A 24,865-nucleotide genomic window follows, 5' to 3' on the forward strand; every position below is an offset into this window, starting at 1 on the left:
CAATTTGTGTTATTAATTAAAAGTTTTATTTTGTTTTATTAAATATTACTCACTATGGCCCTCTGATTTGCAATTTGATATGAGAAAATCCACCCCCTACCTTTAGCTCCACACTGGCTAATGAAATGAGATATGGATGACATATTTAGACGACAGACATTCAATTTCCTTTTCTTATTTTACTTACGGCATATTATCACATACAATCTTATAAAATAACAGGCTTCACTAACAAAACAATTTTCTAGCAAGCTCTTTCTTCAGAGCTCCCTTAATCTCATTGTTCCTGAGGCTATAGATGAGGGGGTTCAACATGGGGATCACTACCATGTAGAATACGGACACCACCTTGTTCTGGTCAGTTGTATAGCAAGACTTGGGCAGCACATAAATGAATGTGATGGTCCCATAGTACAGAGTGACAGCTGTGAGGTGTGAGGCACAGGTGGAGAAGGCCTTGTGGCGCCCCTCAGTGGAGCGCATCTTCAGGATGGTGATGAGGATGCAGATGTAGGAGACAGCTATGACAAACACCGTGACCACAACAATCGAGCCAGCCACAAATGAGGGGACAACTGTGGGGACACTGATAGCCAAACATGAGAGTTCAACTAAAGGAGCAAAATCACAGAAAAAATGATTGACTCGATTTGGTCCACAGAAGACTAAAGAATAGACACCAGCAGTAAAAGCAAAAGCATTGAATAAACCACCTATGTAAGACACTATGAGTAACTGAACACAAACTTGTGTGGACATTTTGGTGGAATAAAGTAATGGGCTGCAGATTGCCATAAAGCGATCATATGCCATGGCAGCCAGAAGGAAGCATTCAGTTGCCCCAAAGAAAGCAACAGAACCAAGCTGCATGGCACATCCATAATAGGAGATGGTATTTCTCTCCACCAGGAAGTTTACAAGCATATTGGGTGTAACAGAAGATGAATAGCCTATGTCAGCCAAAGCCAAGTGGCTCAGAAAAAAATACATAGGATGATGGAGCTGAGAAGAGATTCTGATGAGAATGATTGTGCTGAGATTGCCAGATACAGTCACCAGGTAGATACACAGGATGACAATGAAGAGAATGACTCGAAGTTTCGGATCGTCAGTTAAGCCCAACAAAATGAACCCTGTCACTTCAGTGTAGTTTCCACCAACCAGGGCATCCATGACACAATGTAGCTGCTACCAAAATTCACCTGTGATGAAACATTACATTAAAGAAGTTGTAAATTTAGTCATTTCATTTTCATTACTACATGTAGAGATTATTAAAACAAATAAATTGTTAAAGCTAACTTTAAACTTTTTTTAATTCAGAGTCCAGAGTTTATATATTTATGTGTAATGAATCTTCTATATTTCAAAAGTTCTTTTTAGCAGAAAAACTAGAAAACCTACTTCGAATAATATATTTATAAAATGTACTTAAATTGGCTTTAAAATTAAAGATGAAAAAATATAAGCATTATGAGAATAACAAAAAGAAATGGTATGTATATATTAAAAGTATATAAACATAGGATTATGTAATGGAGATTTGAAATAACAGTTACTGAACAGTTACTAAATGATACAGGCACAGGATGAAGAGTTATATATTTAGAGTTCTATTTTAATTTCCATGAAATAATCATAAGTACTTTAATTTTACTTATACATGAAGAAACTGACTTTGACAGTAAATCATTTATCTGAATTTACATAACAAGTGGTGGAATCAAGACGTGAATCCCAGGCAATCTGAATTCAGTCCATTCCCTTAGTAACTATGCTATAAAGGAAATTAAAAAATACTTACGATGAAGTTGAGTTTCTTGGAAATGGGTGGATAATAAATGACCCTTTCTACTTTCTGAAAGCTATGTATAAAAGAAGTGCCTAGTTAACCACAAGTTAACAATTTCTATCAGTAAAACGAGACTATTTTCAAAAGGAGAAATACAATTTCCCTAATAGGACAAAGATGAAATAGAAAGGAATTGAAAATTAAGGTTATGAGAGAAGTCATCTATTGTAAATTTATTATAGATTTTTAATATTTACAATTAAAGTATTGTTTTGTCAAGTACTTTGAAATATCAATCTAATTATTATGCAAAACATCATACGATTAATAACTAGGACACAAAGTACATTTATTCAAATAAATCAAATGATTTCCTAATGTAATAACATTTTCTAATTTAAGTATTACAGAATGAAATAATATTAGTTTCAACATAATATACAGCTGAGTAAATTTCTGACCTAAAAAGTTAAGTATATCCAGGTTCACCTGGTGAATGGCCAGGTTGAACCTCACCTCCAAGTTTTCTGACTTTATATTCTTTACTTAATCCAAAGTATTTGGTGGCCTGTAAGCTAAAGCATTCAGAAAAATAAACAAAGGAAGTCTTGCCACAAGATGTTTGCTAACAGTAAGTCCCCAAAGCATCTCAAAGCTACTAAATTTATGAACATTATGGCTGAATGCCAAGTTTAGATACTGTTGAAAAATCATGTAAGTTTCTGGTCTTACGGGTGGAAAAATGAGGAATTCTGGTGTCTTCCATTATGCTTGTCTACACACACTAAGAAGACTGAAGAGATCTAGGCTATTTCAGCTAGGGTTACCTGCTAGCAGACTGCTGGATTACATCTGCCTTGCTTCTCAGCTATGGCTGTGAGTACGGACACAGCTTTAAAGAATAAAATCTTCTCAAATGGTAAAAGAAAATCAATACATCAGATTAACTCACAAAAGACAAAATCTTACCCCTTGAAATAAGAATTTATTCCTTTTACAGCAATAAACCCAAAGTTGTTGTTATATAGCAGCTATGCTATCTTGTTGTTTGCCTTTGAGGATAAATCTCTGTAGATTCAAAATTTCAAATGTGAATTCAAAAGAACCAGGGATCATTACACATTCTCAAGTGCATACTGAGTAGTCCACTTCACACAGTCATAACAAATCTTTAAGGGTTCTGTCAATTCTCCAGTGATCCATTTTTTTTCTTTTTAGCTAGGTGTTGATACACTTTCATTTGATGAGTATAGGGAGCATAATATAACAAAATATCTCATAACCAAATGGTTCAAAATTTACTTTGATATTTCAGGTTAAGGACACTAAATCTCAAATATAAAAGAGTAACCTTAGCTTCATTCGTTCTACATGTATTCATTTCATAAGAGTTTTACATGGTACATGTAAGGCACCCATTAGGTGCTTTGGGAAATGGGGTGGAATGCCATGAAACTTGAATTTTAAATAACACAAATATTTAAGACATGTATACTTTTTTTCCAAGCAAAGAGTGTGAAGTGAATGAATATCTTTAAAATTCTATAGAGAACTATGAAGTGAAAAGAAGTTTGGATGACTTCCGGCTCAGATTTAGTCTACATGCCTCAAAGGGATGATTACCTGCTAGTGGTTTATTGGACTAGACGGATGATGGTACAAACAGCTTTCAGTGTAAACACAGTCTAGTTCTCTTGCTAATTCTAATTATAGAAAGTCCTATCTCACCCTCCTGATGCTCCCCCTTAAGGACTCTGCACTAATAATACCAACCAACTTTCATTCAGACCTTACTCTTTACCAAGCACCACGCTTAACACTTTACTTGCATATTTTCATTTATTCCTCACAATAAATTGGTGAGCTAAGTATTTCTATTATCCTAATTTCACAGACAGAGAACTCAGGCTTACTTCAAGATACTTGTCCAAATGTGCTCAACTGGTTAAATTAAATCCAGGTTTAAAATTCAGGTCAGAGTAAATGTTGGAGTGTGTACTACTACTCTACACTACTGCTGTCGTCTAATCAACTTCAAGACCTAAGTGCTAAGTGATGACCACTGGTTCCCAACTAGTTGCTGATTCAGTTTCCTCTCCCCACCGTCAACACTCTGCCTAATTCCCTAAAACTGACTAGGCCTACAGTCTGTCCCTGACCCCAGGCCAGTACTCAGGACCCTAACTTTCTCTCATACTCTCACCAATAAACTGCTGTTGATCTTACTGCCTACATTCCTATCACATGAATCCACTTCTCTCCATCTCAAAACTACAATAGCTGTCCTATCTGACCTTCCTATATGCATTTTTGGCCTTGTATACAACAGCCAAAATGAGTTATTTATTAAAAGAATTTAATATTATTCATTTTTAGCACTGTCAAATAATAACATGCACTTAGTTAAAATGGCTCTTAAGAGAAAACAATGGTCCTTTGCCCCATCCTTTACAAATCCAAAGTTCAACTGGAATTTCTCTCTATGTTCCTGCTACTTTTTGTATATATTTAATTTGAACGTAATTGATACAAGGAGAAAACCAGTGGTTTTTCCAAGTCTGAGAGGATCATTACAGATTTTTGTTTTGCTAGGTTCATTATAACAAGGTCAAAACAGAAAACCAGTGGGTTAAATATCACAAAAGAGAATAAATTTTAATTCAATATTGTTTTGTAAAGATAAAATAAAAATAATCATCTGGCAGCTAACAAGCAATAGAATGTGGTAGTATCAAGTTTAAAAGTAATATAACAATAAACCAGTAGAGTCAAAGTGGAATCCCACACCCAAGTTATTACAAATAAGGAATTCAACTCTATTCTAGCAAAGTAGAGAATAAATATAAATCTGAGCCCCCCAAAAACATGTTTTTAGTTTGTGTAAATAAAGATCATATATGTTTTCCAACTTTTTATTCATGTCTATATAACAAAATACAAGGGCTAGCTCAGTTCATTGTCACCTCAAAGTCTAATACTGAATAATTCAGTTTCTTAATCTTTCAAAGTTCTATTATGATAAGTCCCCTGGTTGTAACTAAATTTTAGTCAAGACTGTATTAAATAATTTGGAGTTTAAAATTTTATTTCTACAGCTTATACCATTCTTCATTGGTCCAGAATTTTTATATATTCATCTATTGACGTTCTGCACACCTCCACAATTCACATTAATACATGCACACTCACTCACATATCTTCCACTCTTTCAATGATGTAGCTATAATGCAGATAGATCAATTAAATTTTAAAGTATTCAAATAATCCAAAAGAAGGCAAGAAGGGGAAGAGAGGAACAAAGCATAACTTGATAAAGGACATCCATGGAAAACATTCAAGTAACATCCTTAATGGTACAAAATTAAATGCTTTTTCTACTTAGATTGGGAAGCAAGAAGGCCCACTCACCCGAAATCTATTCAACAACTGACTGAAGGTCCTAGGCATTGCAATAGGCAAAAGTTATAAAATAAATAACAATCAGACAGGAAGAGGTAAAATTGTCTCTATGTGCACATGGCACATGTTTGGTGCTTTTTTTTTTTTTCCAAACTAAGGGGTATCTTTTTTTATTTTTTTATTCTAATAACATGGGTTTATAAGATGATATAAATTTCAGATGTACATCATATTTTGATTCCTGTGTAGATTACTGCATGTTCTATGTGATTGTTTGTTGTTGCTTTTATCTTCTACTTATGCATGAGATCATATGGTTTTTGACTTTCTCCCTCTGACTTATTCAGCTTAGCCTATCATCCTCAAGGTCCATCCGTGTTTTCACAAATGGCCAGATTTCATTGTTTCTTATGGTTGAGTAGTATTCCATTGTGCATATATACCACATCTTCTTTATCCATTCATCCCTTCTTGGGCACCTAGGTTTCTTCCAAGTCTTGGCTATTGTGAATAATCCTGCAGTGAACATAGGTGCGCAGGTATCTTTACACATTCATGTTTTCATGTTCTTTGAACAAACACCCAGCAGTGGTATGGTATGGTAGTTCTATTCTTAATTTTTTGAGGAATCTCCATACTGTTTTCCATAGTTGTTGCACCAGTTTGCACTCCCACCAGCAGTCTACGAGGGGTCCCTTCTCTCCTCATCCTCTCCAACACTTGTTGTTTCCTGTCTTGTTAATTATAGCCATTCTGGCAAGAGTAGAGGTGATATCTCACTGTAGTTTTGATCTGTATTTCCCTGATAGTTAATGATGTTAAACATCTTTTCATGTGCCTGTTGGCCATCTGGATATCTTCTTTGGAGAAATGTCTGTTCAGATCTTTTTCCCCTATTTTAACTGAGTGGTAGGTTTTTGGTTTCAAGATGTATGAGTTCTTTATATATTTTGAATTTTGACCCCTTATCAGACATATGGTTTGCAAATATCTTCTCCCAATTGTTATGTTGCCTTTTCATTTTGTTGATGCTTTCCTTGCTGTGCATAAGGTTTTTAGTTTGATGTAGTTCCATTGGTTTATTTTTTCTATTGATCCCCTTGCCCGTTCAGACATGGTTCTTGAAAATATGCTGCTAAGACTGATGTCCAAGAGCATACTGAGTATGTTTTCTTCTAGAAGTTTCATGGTTTCAGGTATTACATTCAAGTCTTTAATCCATTTTGAGTTAACTTTTGCGTATGTTGTAAGATAATGGTGTACATTCATTCCTTTTCAGGTGGCTGTCCAGTTTTCCCAACACCATTTATTGGAGAGACTTTCCTTTCTCCATTGTAAGCACACCTGTTTACATGGAAGATTTTGAGAGATTTCTAAAGAATACACTAGAACTAAATGGCAAGGTTCTGGGATATATATGTCTAAAATATAAGAAATAAATTATATTTTAGATATTTGGAGTAAACGATTGGAAATTAAAAGCAAAACTTTGGGGCCCATGGGTGGCATAGCAGTTAATTTTGCATGCTCCCCTTTGGCGGCCTGGGGTTTTCAGTTCAGATCCCAGGCACAGACCAACACATCTCTTATCAAGCCATCCTGTGGCAGTCATCCCACATATAAAATGGAGGAAGATGGGCACAGATGTAAGCTGAGGGCTCATCTTCTTCCAAAAAGCCAAAAAATCCACTTACAACAGGTCAAAAAACACAAAATACTTAAGAATAAATTCATGAAAACTCACACAAGACCTCTTCACTAATAATTACAGAAGCCTCATGAAAGAAAATGAAGATCTAAATAGAGAGTGATACACCATGTTGATGGATTAAAAAACATATTATTAAAATGTCAATTCTTCAAAAATTGATGTGTAATTAATGAAATGCTTATTAAAATTATTTTAATAAGCTTTGCAGAGAGTGATAAACTACACCTGAAGTTTATATGGATATGTATAGTAAACAATTTTATAAAGGAAGAACAAAGTTGGACTATTTGCTATACATAGATTCAAGACATCATAAACCTTCAGTAATCAAGTCGGTGTTGTATTGATGAAAGGATAGGCATACAGATCAAAGAAGCAGAAAAGAGAGTCCAGAAATAGACACAAATATATATGATCAAATGAGTTTAGGCAAATGCTAAAGGCAATTCAATGAGGAAATAAAGTGTTTTCAACAAATGTTAACTGCAACAACAGGATATACAAGTGGAAAAAAATTTAAAAACCCTTACTTACACTATATATTAAAATTAACTCAAAATGTATCATAGCTATAAATGCAAAAGATTAAAAAGTAAAATTTATAGAGATAAACATGGGAGAAAATTGCTGCATTTTGGCAAAAATTTCACAAGAACTGCACAAGCACAAACCAAAAGTAAATATATATATATATATATATGTTTTTATGAGCTGAATTTGCTTACTCAAAAAATTCATATGTTGAACTCCTAATCCACAATGTGACAGTATTTGGATTTGGGGTTTTGGAGGGTAACAACGGTAATGAGGTCATGAGGGTAGGGCCCTGGTCTGATGGGATTAGTGCCCTCACAAGAAGAGGCACCAGAGAGCTTGCTGCCTCTCTCTCTCTAGGTGCAGACACTGAGGAAAGCTCATGTGAGCACACAGTTAAATAGCAGCAGCCTATAAGCCAGGAATGAGGCCTCACCAAAAACCAACCATCAAATGACACCAAATAAACGCAGGATGGATATAATATTTGTAGTGCATATATATGACAAAGGACTTTTATTCAGAAGAAAAGTTGGGAAATTGCAGTCTGTGGGCTGACCACCTGTTTGTGTAAATAAAGTTCTACTAGCACACAGCCATGCCTGTCTGTTTACACACTGTCTGCATCTGCTTTTGCACTACAATGACAGAGATGAGTAGTTGTGACTGAGATCATATGTCCTGTAAGCCTATAATATTTACTCTCTGGCCTTCAAGTAAATGTTGCCGTGGGGCCGGCCCCTTAGCCAGGGGTTAAGTTCACATACCCAACTTAGGTGGCCCAGGGTTCACTGGTTCAGATCCTGGGCAAGGACCTAGCACAGCTCATCAAGCCATGCTGAGGCGGCAAGCCACATAGCACAACTAGAAGGACCTACAACTAGAATATATAACTATACACTTTGGGGATAAGAGGAAAATAAAAAGATTAGCCACAGATGTTAGCTCAGGGCCATCAAAAAAAAAAGAAAAAGAAAAAGAAAATGCTGCCAATCCTTGATTTAGAATATATAAAGAACTTATAGAACTCAATCAGAAGTAAAACAGGCAATTTAACAATAGATGAAAGATTTCAATAAGCACTTAAACGAGATACATAAGTGGCCAACAAGCAATGAGAAAATGCTAAATTACATTAACCATAAGGAAAATGCAAATTAAAATCCTAAAAATATATCACTAATCTCCCACTAAATGGCTAAATTCAAAGAAGTCTAACAATATCAAATGTTGGCAAGGTTTTGAAGCATTTGGAACTCTCATGATAACAAGTGGGAATGTAAAACAGTACAACCACTTGGAAAATGGTTTGAAAATTTCCAAAATCTTAAGTACATCTCTTAGCAATCCCACTACAAGGTGTTTACCGTAGTCAAATGGAAATATATATCCACAGAGAAATGACTCCAATATTCATAACATCTGCATTCACAATAGCCCCAAACTGGAAACAACCCCAAAGCCCACCAATTAGTGAGTGCATAAAAAAACATGGTATATCATATAATGAAATATGGCTCTGTGTTAAAAAGAAACTGCTGATACACACGTTATAAACGAATCTCAAAATAATTCTACTCAGAGATAGTCACATGAAATAGTGTACATATCATTCTCATTTTACAGAATTCCAGACAAAACACACTAATCTATATTGTTTAAAACCAAATCAGTAGTTGCCTGGGGCCAGGATCAGAGGGAAGAATGGATTGCAAAGAGGCATAAGGAATCACTGGGAGGTATTGGAATACTCTTTTGCTTGATTGAGGCTGTGGTTTCATGATTTGTATACAACACACAAATATGATGAAACTGTATACTTTACATGTGTATTTGTTATGCTTCAAAAAAGGTTAAAAAAAAAAAAACTCTGCATAGTGGGATCAGCAATATGGTGGCATAGGAAGCCCAGGACCTTCCTTAACCCCTCAAAAACACCAATTCAGCAACAATTCACAAATTATCTTTGTTAAAAATCAGAAAATAATTGAAAGTTTCCTGCACCCTGGGAAAATTCAAAACCAGACTCACTGAAACGGGTAAGGAGACTTGAGACATCCTCTCACCAGAGTTCCTGTCCCCAGCACAGCGCCATACTATCAGGAGACACCCCGTAGTTCCCCAGGTAAGGGAAATGGTTGATTCATGCAGCCAGTGCCCCGACGTTTCCAAGAGAGCTCAACAGAGGACTGATTTCTGTCTTACTGATCTTGGAGCTCTGATAAGTCAGGTACTGTCAAGCCACCCAGGAGAGAACAGACGAAGTGGCTTGGGTTGGCAGACACCATTGATCCTTTCCCGGGCTCAGCACAGAGCTATCAGACGAAAACCACAACTGCCTGCTTTCCTGTGGAGGGAAAATGTTGGGAGGGGCCCCCAGAACCTCTGACCAGACTACTGGTGGTATAAAGAGGTCAAGGAATTTTGAGGTTACGTTGTCCACATGGCTATAGTAGGTGTGAAGTGGTGCATCACTGTAGTTTTGAATTTCATTTCTCTAATGTCTAATAATGTCCAGCATCTTGGCATGTACTAATTAATCCTTTGTATCTCTAATTTGGTTAAAAGTCTGAGTCCTTTGCCCATTTTTCAATTGGATTATTTGTATTGAATTGTGAGTTCTCTTTATGATTCTAGATACAAGTCCCTAGTCAGATATGTGATATGCAAATATTTTCTCCTATTCTGTGTGTTATTTCTTCACCTTCTTGATAGTTTCCTTTGAAGCACAAAAATTTTAACTCTAATGAAGTCCGATTTATCTAGTTTTTCTTTCATTGCCCTTGCTTTTGATATCATAACTACAGATCCATTACTAAATCCAAGATCATGAAGACTTACCTCTATGTTTTCTTCTAAGAATTTTACAGTATATTAGCTCTTATTGTAGGTCTTTGATCCACTTGGATTAATTTTTGTAACAGTGTGAGAGAATGATCCAAATTTCTTCTTCTGAATGTGGATATCCTATTGACCCAGCACCATTTATTGAAAGGACAATTCTTTACCCGTTGAAAGTTCTTGGCACCCTTGTTGAAAATCTGTTCACCATAGGCACATGAGTGTATTTATGAACACTCAATTCTATTCCTTTCATTTGCATATCAACCATAGGCCAGTACACACTGTTTTGATTACTGCTGCTTTGCAGTAAGTATCAATATTGTGAAGTGTGACTCCTCCTACTTTGTTGTCATTTTTCAAGATTTTGGGGGCTATATTGGGTGGCTTACATTTCCACACAAATTTTAGAGTCATCTTGTCAACTTCTACAAAGAAGCCAGTTGGAATTCTGATAGAGACGGTGTTGAACCTGTACATCAATTTGGGGAATATTGACATCTTAACGTTATTAAAGATCCATGAATATGGGATGTTTTTTCATCTATTTAGATTTCCTGTCATTTCTTTCAGCAATGTTTTGTAATTTCTAGAGTACAAATTTTGTATTTCTTTTGTTAGTTTATTCCTAAATATTTTACTTTCTTGGATGCTATTGCAAATGAGATTTTCTTTATTTCATCTTTGGATTGATTATGGCTAATGAAAAGAATTATAATTTATTTTTATAATTATTTTGCATCCTACAAACTTGCTGAGCTTATTCATCAGTTCCTATAGTGTTTCATGTATTTCTATATCTTTCTATACAACATTGTGTTGTCTGCAAACACAGATAGTTGTACTTCTTCCTTACCAATCCAGATGACTTTTCTTTAATTTTCTCTCTAATTTCCCTGGGTAGAACTTTGAGTACAATGTTGAATAAAAGTGGCAAGAGCAGACATCTTTGTCTCTTTGCTGATATTAGGGGGAAAACACCCAGTCTTTGGCCATTAAGTATTATGTTAGATGTGGGTCTTTCATAGATGCCTTTGATTAGGCTCAAGAAGTTCCTTTCTATTAATGGTTTGTTGAGTGTTTCTAGGACGAGCAGATGTTGAATTTTGTCAATGGATTTTCTACCTACATTGAGAAGATCACATGGGTTTTGGTTGTTATTATATTATATGGTATAAACATAATTGAATTCAAGATGTTAAACTACCCTTGCTTAACTGGGATAAATCCCACTTAGCTGTATGTAAAATTCTTTTTGTATGTTGCTGAAATCACATTGCTGCTATTTTGTCAAGCATTTTAACATATGTATTCCTGAGATATTGGTCTGTAGTTTCTTTCCTTGTAATATCTTGGTATGGTTCAGGATCAGGGTAATAATGGCCTTATAGAATGAGTTGGGAATTGTTCCATTCCTTCTGATTCCTTGGAAGAGATTGTGAGGAACGGGTATTAATTCTTCTTTAAATTTTCAGCAGAATTCAGCAGTGAAACCATTTTTGCCTGGGCTTTTCTTTATGGATAGTATTTTTGATTAATAATTCATTCTCATTAATTGTTTCAGTCTATCCAGATTGTCTATTACTTCTTGAATGAGTTTTGGTGGCTTGTGACTTTCTAGGAATTCACTCGTTTCATCTTTTATCTAATTGGCCTACAATTTTTTACAGTATTCCTTTCTAATCTTTTATTTGATTACGATGGCACTAATGTCATGTCTTTCATTTCTGATTCTAGCTATTTGAGACCTCTTTCTACTTTTTTTAAGGCTTTATTTATTTATTTTTTTTACAGCAGGTTTAAGTTCACAGCAAAATTGGGAGGAAGATTCAGAGATTTGCAATATGCCCTCTGGCCCTATATATGGATAGCCTCCCTCATTATCAACATCCCTCATCAGAGTGGTACATTTGTTAGAAGTAATGAACCTACTTTGGACACATCATAGTCACCCAAAGGCCACAGCTAGCTTCAGGGTTCACAGTTAGTGTTGTATATTCTATAGCTTTAGACAAATGTCTAATGACATATAGCCTTCATTATAATATCATAGAAGTATTTTCAGTGCCCTGGAAGTGAAAAGGACAGGCCACGGAGTAAAAGGTACATGGGGGTGCGAACAAAACACATGTACCACTATCGTAATCCTGCCCCACATGTTAATGGACTTGCTCTCAGACAGTAGGACCATTTCTCTTTCTGTGTGTGCCACACAGATGATCTTCTTTTTTGGTTTTGGAGAAAACAAGCATTTCTTGGCTTCCATGTCCTGTGACCATTACATTGCCATTCACAACACACTGTACTACACCATCCTAATGAGCCAAAAGTTCTGCTTCCAAATCATGATGGCCTGTTGTATCACTGGGATTGTGGTATCTCTGGGCATTGTCATCATAGTATTCAACTTATCTTTTTGTGGCTCTAACATTATCCAGTGCTTTTTTGGTGACATCACTCCTGTGGTCTTCTTGGCCTATGATTACACCTTTTTTTAGAAAATGGTTCTTCTTGCATTTACTGCCTTTGTGTTGCTGGACACCTTTATTTTAATTATAACTTCCTATGTCTTTAATGTGCCCATAGTTGTGAAGATGCTTTCTGTCAAGGGGAAGTATAAGGCCTTCTCAACTTGCTCCTCCCACATCACTGCGGTGTCCATACTTTGTGGATTTACTTGCTTTGTCTATTTGAGGCCCAATGACAGTGATTCATTCCATGAAGGTATGCTGATGGCTGTGATGTATGTAGTGCTGATACCTCTGCTTTCCCCATTGTTTACAGTCTAAGAAACAAAGAAATGCAGATAGCCCCAAGGAAAGCACCAGGTAGTCTAATTATGGTCTTCCTTCAGATGGCAAATAAAAGAGCTCAGAATGTTTAAAAATACAGAGTATTGATAAATAAAAGTGGAGTACTTCCAATAAAAATCATCACTTTCTGTAGAGAGCAATAAAAGTATTTTCCAATTGCCTGATATGTCTTAGTATAATGCTTTTCCTACTACAAAACCAGATGTAGTTTCAAAATATTTTTAATGTTATTATTCAAAATATTTTTAAGGTTATTATACATATATGTGTATACACATATGTTTGTAGTAAATGTGTCAAAAATGGTTTGGAACACTGTATTTTCATAACTTGATTGCCTTTAGGGAAAGAAGAAAATTATACTAGAAAGGGCAGAAGAAAGAATGAAAAAGAGAGGGACAAAAGAGAGAGACAGAGGGAGACAGAAAGAGAAAGAGAGTGAGAGAAAGGGAGTAGAGAGAAAGGTCACTAATTTACTTAATCAAAAAAGAAAGAGAATGCATAAACATAACAAGTTTAGAGCTGAAATGAGAGGATGACCATAACACCGAGAAACTTAAAAGAATGTTAAGAAAATACCTTGTTCAAGTCTGTTCAAACAAATATAGAAACTAGATTAGCATGAGTGAACTTATGGAAAAAATTTAACTGACATATACACACTTTTGACATATGAAATTCTACGGAAGATATAGAAGTCTGTCACAGAGCTGTTCTTCCATCTCCAACCAAGGGATTAGGCTAGTGACAAGAGATTTTCACATATTGAGTTATATAGGGTCAAAGCTAATTTGGCTTGAACTAAAGAAGCCTGACTTAGGCCTATCAAACATATATTGTACATCTTTAACCATTAAAGTAAATAATGCACTCTCTTAAAAGTACCTAAAAGTAAAGTACATTAAGTCATGGCTTTACAGACACCCTCATAATCTACTTTCACAATGTTATAAACTATTATGACCTCAATAAAATATTTTTAAAAATTAATTGAATTGTTTAATGCTGCTAGGAATAGTTCCTGTTTGCCCCAGGTGAAACTTGACAAGATATTTAAAAAGATTTAGTAACACAACTGCTACTGCTCCATCATATACATTAATTAACCCACTAGGCACTGGAGAAGATGATTTTAGGGATAAAACAATATTTTTGGAAACTTTCTCCCCCAGTGGTTCATAAAACATATGCTCTTTGTACTATATGACCTAAATACCATTCTGGGAAAACACTTCATGAGTCAAAATGTCACTTTTCCCTTCGTAAGGGACACTTTGAGGTATGACAATTGAACTTTGTTCAAATGCCACCATCTCAGGGATATAAATATACCTTAGTAATGACTTCTGTATTCTCATGTTGGGTTGAGGCCTTTCCTTGCAGAAGAGCAATGGCTTTAGCACTAGCCAAGTTATTATTGGAAATGATAATTCCTGTTTGAGGAATTCCTTCCAAGTTTTATCATCCTTGATCCCCAAGATTGGTGGAAAGAGGTAACAGCACACTCAAAACTCTACTGGAAAACTTTCAAGAGCTTTAATCTCTCATGGCCAAAAGTTGTTCTCCTAGTACTTAACAATATTAAATCTACACCTTTTGGTAAACATCAGCTGTCTCCTTTTGAAATAATAACAGGACAGCTAATGCAATCAGATGAGGAAATGTATGAAACAACTTTGATTAAGGGAGATACATTACATTATTCTCAAGGTCTCATTGAGTTGTTTATGAGAAATGAAAAGTTGGTAGCTGATTCCTTTCACAGAGGGCTCCCAGGAGATAAAGACCTTCAGGGTCATGGACTACAACCTGGATATTTTGTTTATTAGAAGAGGCATAAAATAAAAGAGTCTCTGGTGCGACATTGGAAAGAACCATAATAGGTTATTTTAATAAATTCATGCACTGCAAAATTAAAGGTCATAGACTCATGGATTCACTTTTCTCATTTAAAAAGTTGCCTCCACCTAAATAGGTTTCAACTCTTGTTTCTGAAACATGACTTCAACTGACCAAGGCAAATACCTCCAAACCACAATGAGAAGATGGCATCTGTTGTAGAAAGCTGCCCCAGGACTCCAGACAAGGCTTATTTCCAACCTTATATATCTCCTCATATAACCCCTTTAGTGTAAGACTGGCATGCAGGCTAGAGTGATGATTGCTCAATGGATTGAGATAGTTGATCAGTCTTATAACTCTGGATGAATTTCTTTTTCTGATAAAGACTATGCTTAAAACTCATTCTAATAAACACATCATTTTAAGTATTAAATTTGTTACCATTGTTATAAGCAATGTAGTCAAAGGAAGGCATGTAAAAGCACATGTACAATGTTTGTGCAATAGTGTAAAAGTAATGGACAAACTACATAACCTATGAAACTCTACCCCTGTTAATATATACCTCTATGCTTGTCCACTATATCCAAATATTTCACCCCAACGTGGATAACCAGACAAATAAATGAAATAAAAGCCTAGCACTGAGGGTTATGATGAACACAGGGCAGGCAGCAACTACCCTGGCACCTAGGGACAATATCTTTATCATCAATGCTTTCTACCAAAAGATTCTTTATCTAAAGGGAAAAATGACAAGATAATTTCACATCTTGAGGGATATGGGATCAAAACTTCTTCTGCTTGAACTAAAAAAAGGCTGATTTATAGCCTATCAAACATACATTGTACATCTGCTTTAACCATTAAAGTAAAGAATGCACTCTCTTAAGATAAGAATGCATACTTCCCCACCTATGCCAGTATCATTAATGCCATATGCCCTAGTGGTAAGGCCCATATGATCCATTTCCAGACATCAAGATCATGTTCACCTGCTAATTTGTAACTGAATACTTCTTTGAAACTTTGATGAATATGTATCCTGGGCAGGTTTAATGTATGTTCTTTGTTCTAAAAATGTATAAGACTGTACTTAAAATCATACTTCTCCAGAACACTTTCTTCCTTTCTGAAACTGCCTTCCTGGACTATAATTCTCACCCTGGCTCAAGTAAAACTTTATCTCTCTTATCTATAGAATGCTTGTGGGTTATTTTTCACTGACATTGTTTTCACAATTACCTTCAGTAACTTCTCAAAAACAAATAATTCAAATCATATTTAAATTAAGTTAGAGCACAGATAAAGATAAATATTTTCTAACTTATGAAACCCACAGAGGTGGTGGGTATACTGTGTAACTACAATCTGATTGAGGCCACTGTGTGAGGTTCCCACATGGATTTTGTAAGATACTAGATGCACATCTAATGGTTGTCCGAGAAGGGCACATTTGCTTCTCAACTCTATTGAGAGAAGTGGCTCAGTCTCCTATTCTACAGGCACCAGCACACAATATGGACATTCTCATACCTTCTTACCATATTTCTAAATCACTTATTTGCATCTTCATGACAAAACATTTCCTTCATTGACACCAATATTATCCAGCTATGAAATAATATGCTATTGTCCTTTGAGTCCTTTACTAATCACCCAGTTTCTTCTCCTCATTTGTTAAAGACTGCCACCAGCTTCTCAGTCCTTTCCCCACCTCAGTCCTTCAGTCCTGCCACAGTGTTGGTAATGGCATGCACCATGTGGATGGAACATTAGACAATGTGACTTCAAAGTAGCTAGATGTCCTTACAGCATCTAATATCTTCCACAATCCATGTGAGAACCTCACACAGCAGCCTCAATCAGATTGCAGTTACAACATGTACCTACCAGCTCTGTGGGTTTCATAAATTAGAAGCTACTTATCTTCATCTGTGCTCTAACAATTTAAATATGATTTGAATTATCTGTTTTTGAGGATTTAATGTAGGTAAGTGTGAAACAATGTCAATGCAAAATAACCCATAAGCGTTCTATAGACAAGAGAGATAAGGTGAGTTTTACTTGAGCCAGGGTGAGAATTATAGCCCAGGAAGGCAGTTTTGGAAAGGAAGAAAGAGTTCTGGAGAAGCATGATTTTCAGTACAGTCTTATACATTTTTAGAACAAAGAACATACATTAAACATGCCCAGGATATATAGTCATTAAAGTTTCAAAGAGGTATTCAGTTGCAAATTAGCAGATCAACATACCCAGGTTGAGTTAAGATGAAGAGGTAGATGATGTAGTCTGTGAAACATTGATGGGTGGAGTGCAGAGAATATTCCAGAATGAAAGTAAAATATCTTGAGAGAACCCCCAGCAAAAAAAGAAGAATCCAAAGAAAGGAAGCATGGAGTTGTGTTGGAGTGAGTGCAGGTGAGGAGAGCTCCCAAAGGGCTTGCAACTGGGATTCAAATCACAGCTACATTGACTTTAGGTAATGTCAGAGCCTATTAGGTCTCCAAGTCTCATTCTTGGTTCAACATTGAATCATAATTTGGTGGCAGATTCTCTGACCACCCATTTCACAAACTTCAGCATTCCATTTTCACAAACGTCCCCTACTAAGAGTTAAATCCTTAACCTCCTCATATAACTATTTTAACTTTTTCATTTCATTAATTATTTTGGGTTTCCATCTTGGACCATGTCTACGTTTTTTACATCAGCATCAAGGTCCAATTCTCAAAAGGCTAAAAACCAGAGCTATGAGGAAAACGAAATTTTTCTTAGTACTCTGGTTTTTCATTTGCTAATTTTATATATCAAGTGGATCATACATAAACAATACATTAAAATATCTTTGGATCAAAATAGAAGTTTTATTTTTTATAGACGTACTAATTTTCAGTAAGCCTCTGATTCATGTTTTGATTATTAAGTATATTTAATTAATTGAAAAGTTAAACATGTAAACAGCTTGTTAGCTATAGCCAAGCATTCTTTCCAAGTCATAAACTGCATTTTCAAAATAACCAAAATGTATTTCTATTCCACTCTTCTCAAAAATAGGAAAACATATTCAGTCAAAGGTTAATCATAAAAAAACTATAAATTTTACTTCTAGGAATTTCAAGAGGTTGTGTGACCTATAATGATAGGTGAAGGAGATATCTGAATAGAAGTGGAACTCAGCTGGTTCTAGAGATCAGGGGACTTATATACAAGAACAGCAAACTAAAGAAATTGTGGGCTGGTTTGGAGGACAATAAAACCAATCCTCAAGTAGAGAGGTACAATAAGAAACCAACTTCGTATATTTTAAGTCACAAAAGCATGTTTTACGTTATTCCAGGGATGAAGTCCTAAACACCACTCATACCTTCACTGCCTTCGATTGGTTTTTAATCCATCTCCTTTCCCTGAATCTCAGTTTGTCTGCTTTCATAGCATGGGGTTTGTGTACATGTTTGTGTCCCACAGATTGTGATGTTCTAAATTCCAGTTGCAAATAGGAAAACAAGAATTTACCTGGAAATTGAGTTGGGGGTAAAAAGCAAGGAAGAAGGAAATGGAGGAAAGAATAATTAGAGAGGAAGGAAGCTGTAAGTAAGTTAAGGAGCTAGGGAATGAGAGAAGATAAATGTGAAGAGGAAGAAAAGAGAGAAATCCATTGTTGACACCTCAACTGACACAACGCTTTATGCCCTACATCCAGGAGATTTGCCCTGTTGGTCAATTCTCTAACAACATGCTAAGTTCTTCTCTTAAGATCTTCATTACCCATTCTAATTCTTACATTGAGCCCCTGGAATAGGTATTATTATAATTATTATTATTATTATTATTATTATTATTATTATTATTATTATTCCTGTTTTGTAGATAAGGAAATTAAGACTCAAGAAGTCAAACCATTTGCCCAAATCAAACAGTTAATAACTAGAGGAGCCAAAATCTAATCCAGCTCTTCCAAAAACTAGCCTCTATACAGGACATTCCAATCTGGAGCTCACTTCAGACATGAAATCCCTTATGGCTTATAGCAGAGAGGATGACTGTCTATATATGAAGAAAGAGTCCTGGTGTCTGGACAGAGAACTTTGAGAGTTGGTACTAAGAAAAATGAGCAGCAATTTAACAGTAATTTTATATTGGTTGGCTCTAATAACACTAAGAAACAGGGGATGGAGGAAAAAAGACATGAGGGAAAAAGGAAAGGAAGGGTGAGGGAAGGATCCAAAGAAAGAGAAGATAAATGTGAGGAGGAAGAAAAAAGTCATGAAAAAACAATTATTAAGATTTACCCCTATGTTTTCTTTTAAGGGTTTGAGAGTTTTAACACTTACATTTAGATCTACCCTCCATTTTGACTTAATTTTATATATGGAGTGAGGTAAGGGTGTAACTTCATTCTTTTACGTGTGGATATCTAAGTGACCTACCACATTTGTTGAAATTACTCTTCAATGCTTATTGAGTGGTTCTGGAACTCTGTTTGGAAATCTATTGACCATATGCACATGAGTTTAATTATTCACTCTGAATTCTGATCCATTGATTGATATGCCTTTCTGTAGACCAGTACATACTATCTTGAATATTGCTATGTACTAAGTTTTAAAATTAAGAAATGTCAGTCTTTCAACCTTCTCTTTCTTTTTAAAGATATTTTGTCTATTCTGGATCCTTTGTAATTCTCTATGAACTTTAGAATCAACTTGTCAAGTTCCACAAAGAAGCCACCTGAGATTCTGTTATGGATTTTGTTCAATGTTTACATCAATGTGGGAGTTTGGCCATTTTAACAATATTCTGTTCTCTGATCCATGAACACAGGGTGTTTTTCCATTTATTTTGGTTTTCTTTCATTTTCTCAACAATATTTTGTAGTTCTCAGGGCATACATTTTACTCCTGTTTTAGTAAATTTTTCCTAAATATTTTACATTTTGATTCTATTAATGGGATTGTTTTCTTAATTTCATTTTTACATTGCTCATTACTAGTATACAGATATACAATTTTTATATATTAGTCTTGTATTCTACAACATTGTTGAGCTCGTTTGTTAGTTCAATGAACTATTCATACACACAAAAATATGGATAAAGTTTAAAAACATTATGCCAACTGAAATAACATTACAGAAAAAAAGGCATATCATTTGACTCCATGTTTGTGAAAATCTATAACTAAGTCATGGTAAAATCATCATCATCATCATCATCATCATCATCATCATCATACAATGGGTGTCTCTGTAGGATACTAACTAAGTCTGAAAAGAAAAGGTCATAGGGGAACTTTATGAATGAATAGCAAAGATCTATATCATGATAGGTGCATGGGTTACACAGGTGTATTCATTTGTCAATACCTAATAATTGTACCCATAAGATTAGCATATTACTTTATGTAGGTTTTCTATAAAGCAAAATGTGACAAGTATTGGCCTCTAGCTATTAATAGATTGGCAGAAGCATTTTGAGTGAAGGATGCTATTGTATGCAATTAATGGAAGGCAAAATGTTTTCCAGTGGATGTTGTAGGAATAATAATGACCCCCTAAAGGTGTCCACATCATAACCCCAGAAATGAGAATATGTTAAGTTTACATGGCAAAGAGGGATTAAGGTTGCAGATGAAATTAATGCTGTTACTCAGCTGACCCTAAAATAGAGAGATTATTCTGTATTATTCAGTTAGGCTAAATATAATCACAAGCATTGTTCAAAGTAGAAGAGGGAAGCTGAAGAGTGTCAGTTGAAGTTGTGACTAGAAAAGGAAGATGCAGGGAGATGTAACATCACTGCCATTGAGTATGAAGGAAAGAGACCACAGCCAAAGACTGTGAGTGACCTCTAGAAGCTGGAAAACCCAAGGAAATTGTTTATTCCTGAGAACTTACAGAATGAAGTCCCAGCCTTCCAACTCCTTGATTTTAGCCCAATGAGACTCATATTGGACTTCTGACCTCTGGACATATAAAATAATAAATTTGTATTGCTTGTAACCACTAGCTTTGTAGTAATTGGCTCCAGGATCAATGGAAAGCTAAAGCAATGTGTTGTCTAATGTAATAGTGAGAAATACCACTCCTCCCTCCACTCCCTTGGAATCTGGAACCATGCATTCTGTCTCCTTTTTTTAAAGCACATTTCTCATTCTGTCGGACAGAAATCCCAACTTCCAGGTATTATCTCTCAGCTGGCACAATAACCAAGCATTCAACAGGCCAGATGGAAGGGGTCAAATGTAATCAAGCTGGCATCAGCTAGCCAGTTGAACTCCTGGGCAACTGTACTGTCCCAGGATCAAATTGAAGTATTTTGTTGGCAGATTGGCGCTCAGCAATGGCGGTAGACAGATCAATTGGGAGGATGTGAAGCCCAGAGAAGAGTTAATCTGGAGAATTTTCAGTATCAGAGGCAATAGGAATAGAAGGGAAAAAAATTGGTTCAATAGACATTCAGCAGTGTGTACATATATTCCCAAGATTAAAATACCCTAATAAAAAAATCCTAACTTATTCACCCTGACAGGAGTTAGGTCCTGGCAATTAGCTCCCAGTGGGCTGCCCTCTGGGGACTAGTTCTACAGTATTTGGTGGAATCGATTCCTGAAATGGAAGAAGTACTAGCAAAAGGGGGTTTTCAGATATCTTCTGAGTTGAGTGGATGAAGCTCATTTGCAGAGGTACGTACTGTGGGAGGGATATTATTTGTCAGGTTTGGGTCAAAGGACAATAGAAGCTTTTCAACCAGCAGTATCACTGGTTTCAACCCTTAAATACTCTGTAGAATATAGATACCACCTCTATCAGATGATGAGATCTTGGATACCAACATTACCCTTTATTTCCCATTCAAGGAGTCTCAGATGCTTCCAGATGCTAATTCAGAAGACTGAATTCAAAGAGAATACAACTTATTTGAAAAGGTATTACCTATAGGTACAAGAATGGTAAGTGATAGAAGGAGGAAGCAAATCATTATTTATATTTTTTTGGTAAGATGGGAACTAGATGTTCCCATCTTAGTGAATCCATATTTATTTTTTACACTGAAAATTTTCTTGAGAATGACATAATGAAATTTATGAGTTTAGGATACTATGAATATAAAGTGAAGTTTACTTGGTACATTGTCCATTCATCTTCAGAAGAGGTCCTCATTTTACAGTCTTTATTATTAAAATCTGATTGATTCAGGACAATCAATGTTTTCTAGCCATCAGTTTTCCCATGGCCTTTTTAACCTCCTTGTCCCTCTTACGGTAGATGAGGGGATTCAACTTGGGGATCACAGCTGTGTACAACACAGACACCACTATGTTTTGTTCAGCTGAGTAGTTGGACTTGGGCATCACATAAATGAATGTAATGGTCCCAAAGAACAGAGTGGCAACTCTGAGGTGGGAGGTGCATGTGGAGAAGGCTTTGTGCCGCCTCACAGTAGAGTGCATCTTCAGGATGAAGAAAAGGATATAGACATAAGAGAGAGCAATGATAAACACAGTGACCACAATGATGGATCTAGAAGATATGGCTGGAATTATTTCAGAAATATAATCTTGAGAACAAAAAGTTTTAAAAGTGATGAACAGTCACAGAAAAGGTGAGTGACATTATTTGGTCCACAGAAGGACAGACTTAATAAACAGCTAGTAAATTGTCCAAGCTTTCACACATCCATTCAGGTAGAACATCCTCACTAAGAGAATGCAGATTCTGGAAGACAGGTGAGTGGAGTGGAGCATTGGCAAGCAGATGGCCACATAGCAATCATAGGCTGTGGCAGCCAGCAGGAAGCATTCAGCTCTCCCAAATGTGACTCCAGAACAGATTTGAGCCACATGGCCAGCAACAGGAAGAGAGGCTCCTTCCCTGAGGATGCCTATGAGCATGACAAGTATGACTGATGAGGAGTACCCAATATCTACAAAGCCCAAATGGAAGAGGAAAAGGTACATCAGGTATGAAGCTGAGGTCTGCTTCTGATTAACGTGATTATGCTGACATTGCCCACTAATATGACCACATAGATTTCCTTGAAACCCAATAAGTAAAATGCCACAAAGTGCAGTATCCTCTGTTAACCCTAAAAGAATGAACACAGTTGTGTAGTTACCAGTGCCCATCTGCACTGGAAATCGTGCCCACTGAAAGAAGAACAAGTGGATATTAAAATGGAAGAAAATACTAAAATTCGAATACCTATTTTTACAATGGTTATGTAATAAAAATTGCAAAAATTTAGGAACTGAAGTTTAGATTTTGTAGGAAGTACTTTTACACATCATACCTCAGGTAAAACTTGATAGTATATATGTTCATTGATATAAGACCAAGAATACTCAGGAAAAAAAAGTATTTTAACTTAACAGACTTAACTCTTATTTGCATCATGTTGTCAGCTTAGGAGATCCTTGAATGATAGAGGTCATCTAAAATTTCAGAACAATATTTTCACTTCAAATATTCAATCTCCAGAAGATTGAACATATAGTCAGAAAACACCAGCATCACAGCCATGTGCTCAGCCAGCTACATGTCACAATTTTATTAACAGAAATGATTGAAAAATGGTGTATGGGAATTAATTGAGCAGTAACATACCATGTTATGAACACCTTGTAATTATGTATCTGAACTCCTAAGTTCTAGCTTCCTTATCTTTATTCAGGTCAGAGCTAAGAACTTTATTAACTAGGCATGGACCTAAAACTGAATTAAAGCTTAAAATTTTAAAGAAAATAAATATATATGACACTAATTCACAGTTAGTTCCAAATGCCATTAAGACATGGAAGCAAAGTGTTGTGCAAAAATGCATTGAGCTTTGGAGCCATACAGGCTTCAGATCAGATTCCAGCTTTGCCAGTGACTATCTATGGAATCTTAAACAATTTATGTCAACTCTTCAATCCATCATTGCCTTATCTGTAAATATATGTATATACTTCATAGGATTTTTGGTTTGAAAAAATGACGTATGTGGAAACGCCAAGCATGGCTCACAGAGGTAAGTGGATGCTCAACAAATAGTTATTTCCTTAGAATAACTAAACCTTAAGTTTTAATACAAAAATAAGAAACACACACTTCTATATCAATATAAAATGAAAAATTTTTACCTGCATATATTTGTATCTCTCAATAAGAACAAATGCCAAAGAACTGTCACTGTAAAACGAGGATACGTTTATGAGATTTGGAGTCTTTTGGGATATAACTCCTTGAGTACGTTACTTGTTTGTGAAAATTCCACTGAAAATCCTCAAGACAGAGAAAGTTATAAATACACATGTTCCTGTAAATATGTCTTGTCTACAAATATCTATACATGTTTTGAGTGTGCCTTAGTTTTCTTTTAATTAAAACTTTTGATGGGTTGCTAAAATTATTCAAACTCACAAGAATAAACCTAGTGTAGTACATATAATTTCATTTTAAAATAGAACTCTTTCAGGGATAAAATGAGAGCTTATATTTTTATATATTTCTAGATAATATCACCTTTTTAATTGAATGTTTTAATTTGAGATAATTACAGATTCACATGCAGTAGCAAGAAATAATAGTACAAAAATCACTAAGTTTTTTACTGTATTTGTCCAAGTGGTAAAATCTTGTGAGACTATAGTATAATATCACAACCAGGATATTCAAAGTGATATAGTCAAGATATAGATCACTCACATCACCTGCTAGAGCCACAATGACTTCCCTTTTGTCTCCATTCCTCCTTGACGTCTGGTAACCCTAATGTGTTCTCAACTTCTATAGTTTTATCATTTTGAGAATTCTATATTTATATTATATTCGTCTCTGAATTTAGTAATTTTCTTTGCTGAAGACTATACTATCTGACATTAAAATAGCCACTCCCACTTTCTTTTAATTAATGTTTACATGTTATATCCTTTTCCATCTTTTAACTTGCA

At 35.5% G+C, this 24,865-nt stretch overlaps 1 protein-coding gene and 1 pseudogene across 1 annotated transcript; both read right to left on the reverse strand.

Annotated features, from left to right (window-relative positions):
• Window positions 1-228: 228 nt before the first annotated feature.
• Window positions 229-1,173, reverse strand: LOC106827839 (olfactory receptor 5P76-like). Its single transcript, XM_014835912.3, has one exon. It carries the CDS (start codon window positions 1,171-1,173, stop codon window positions 229-231), a length of 945 nt encoding a protein of 314 aa, XP_014691398.3.
• Window positions 1,174-22,135: 20,962 nt separating this feature from the next.
• On the reverse strand, window positions 22,136-23,059 carry LOC106827838 (olfactory receptor 5P3-like; annotated as a pseudogene).
• Window positions 23,060-24,865: the final 1,806 nt, after the last annotated feature.

Source organism: Equus asinus, chromosome 20, assembly GCF_041296235.1.
Source record: "Equus asinus isolate D_3611 breed Donkey chromosome 20, EquAss-T2T_v2, whole genome shotgun sequence".
NCBI lineage: Eukaryota > Metazoa > Chordata > Mammalia > Perissodactyla > Equidae > Equus > Equus asinus.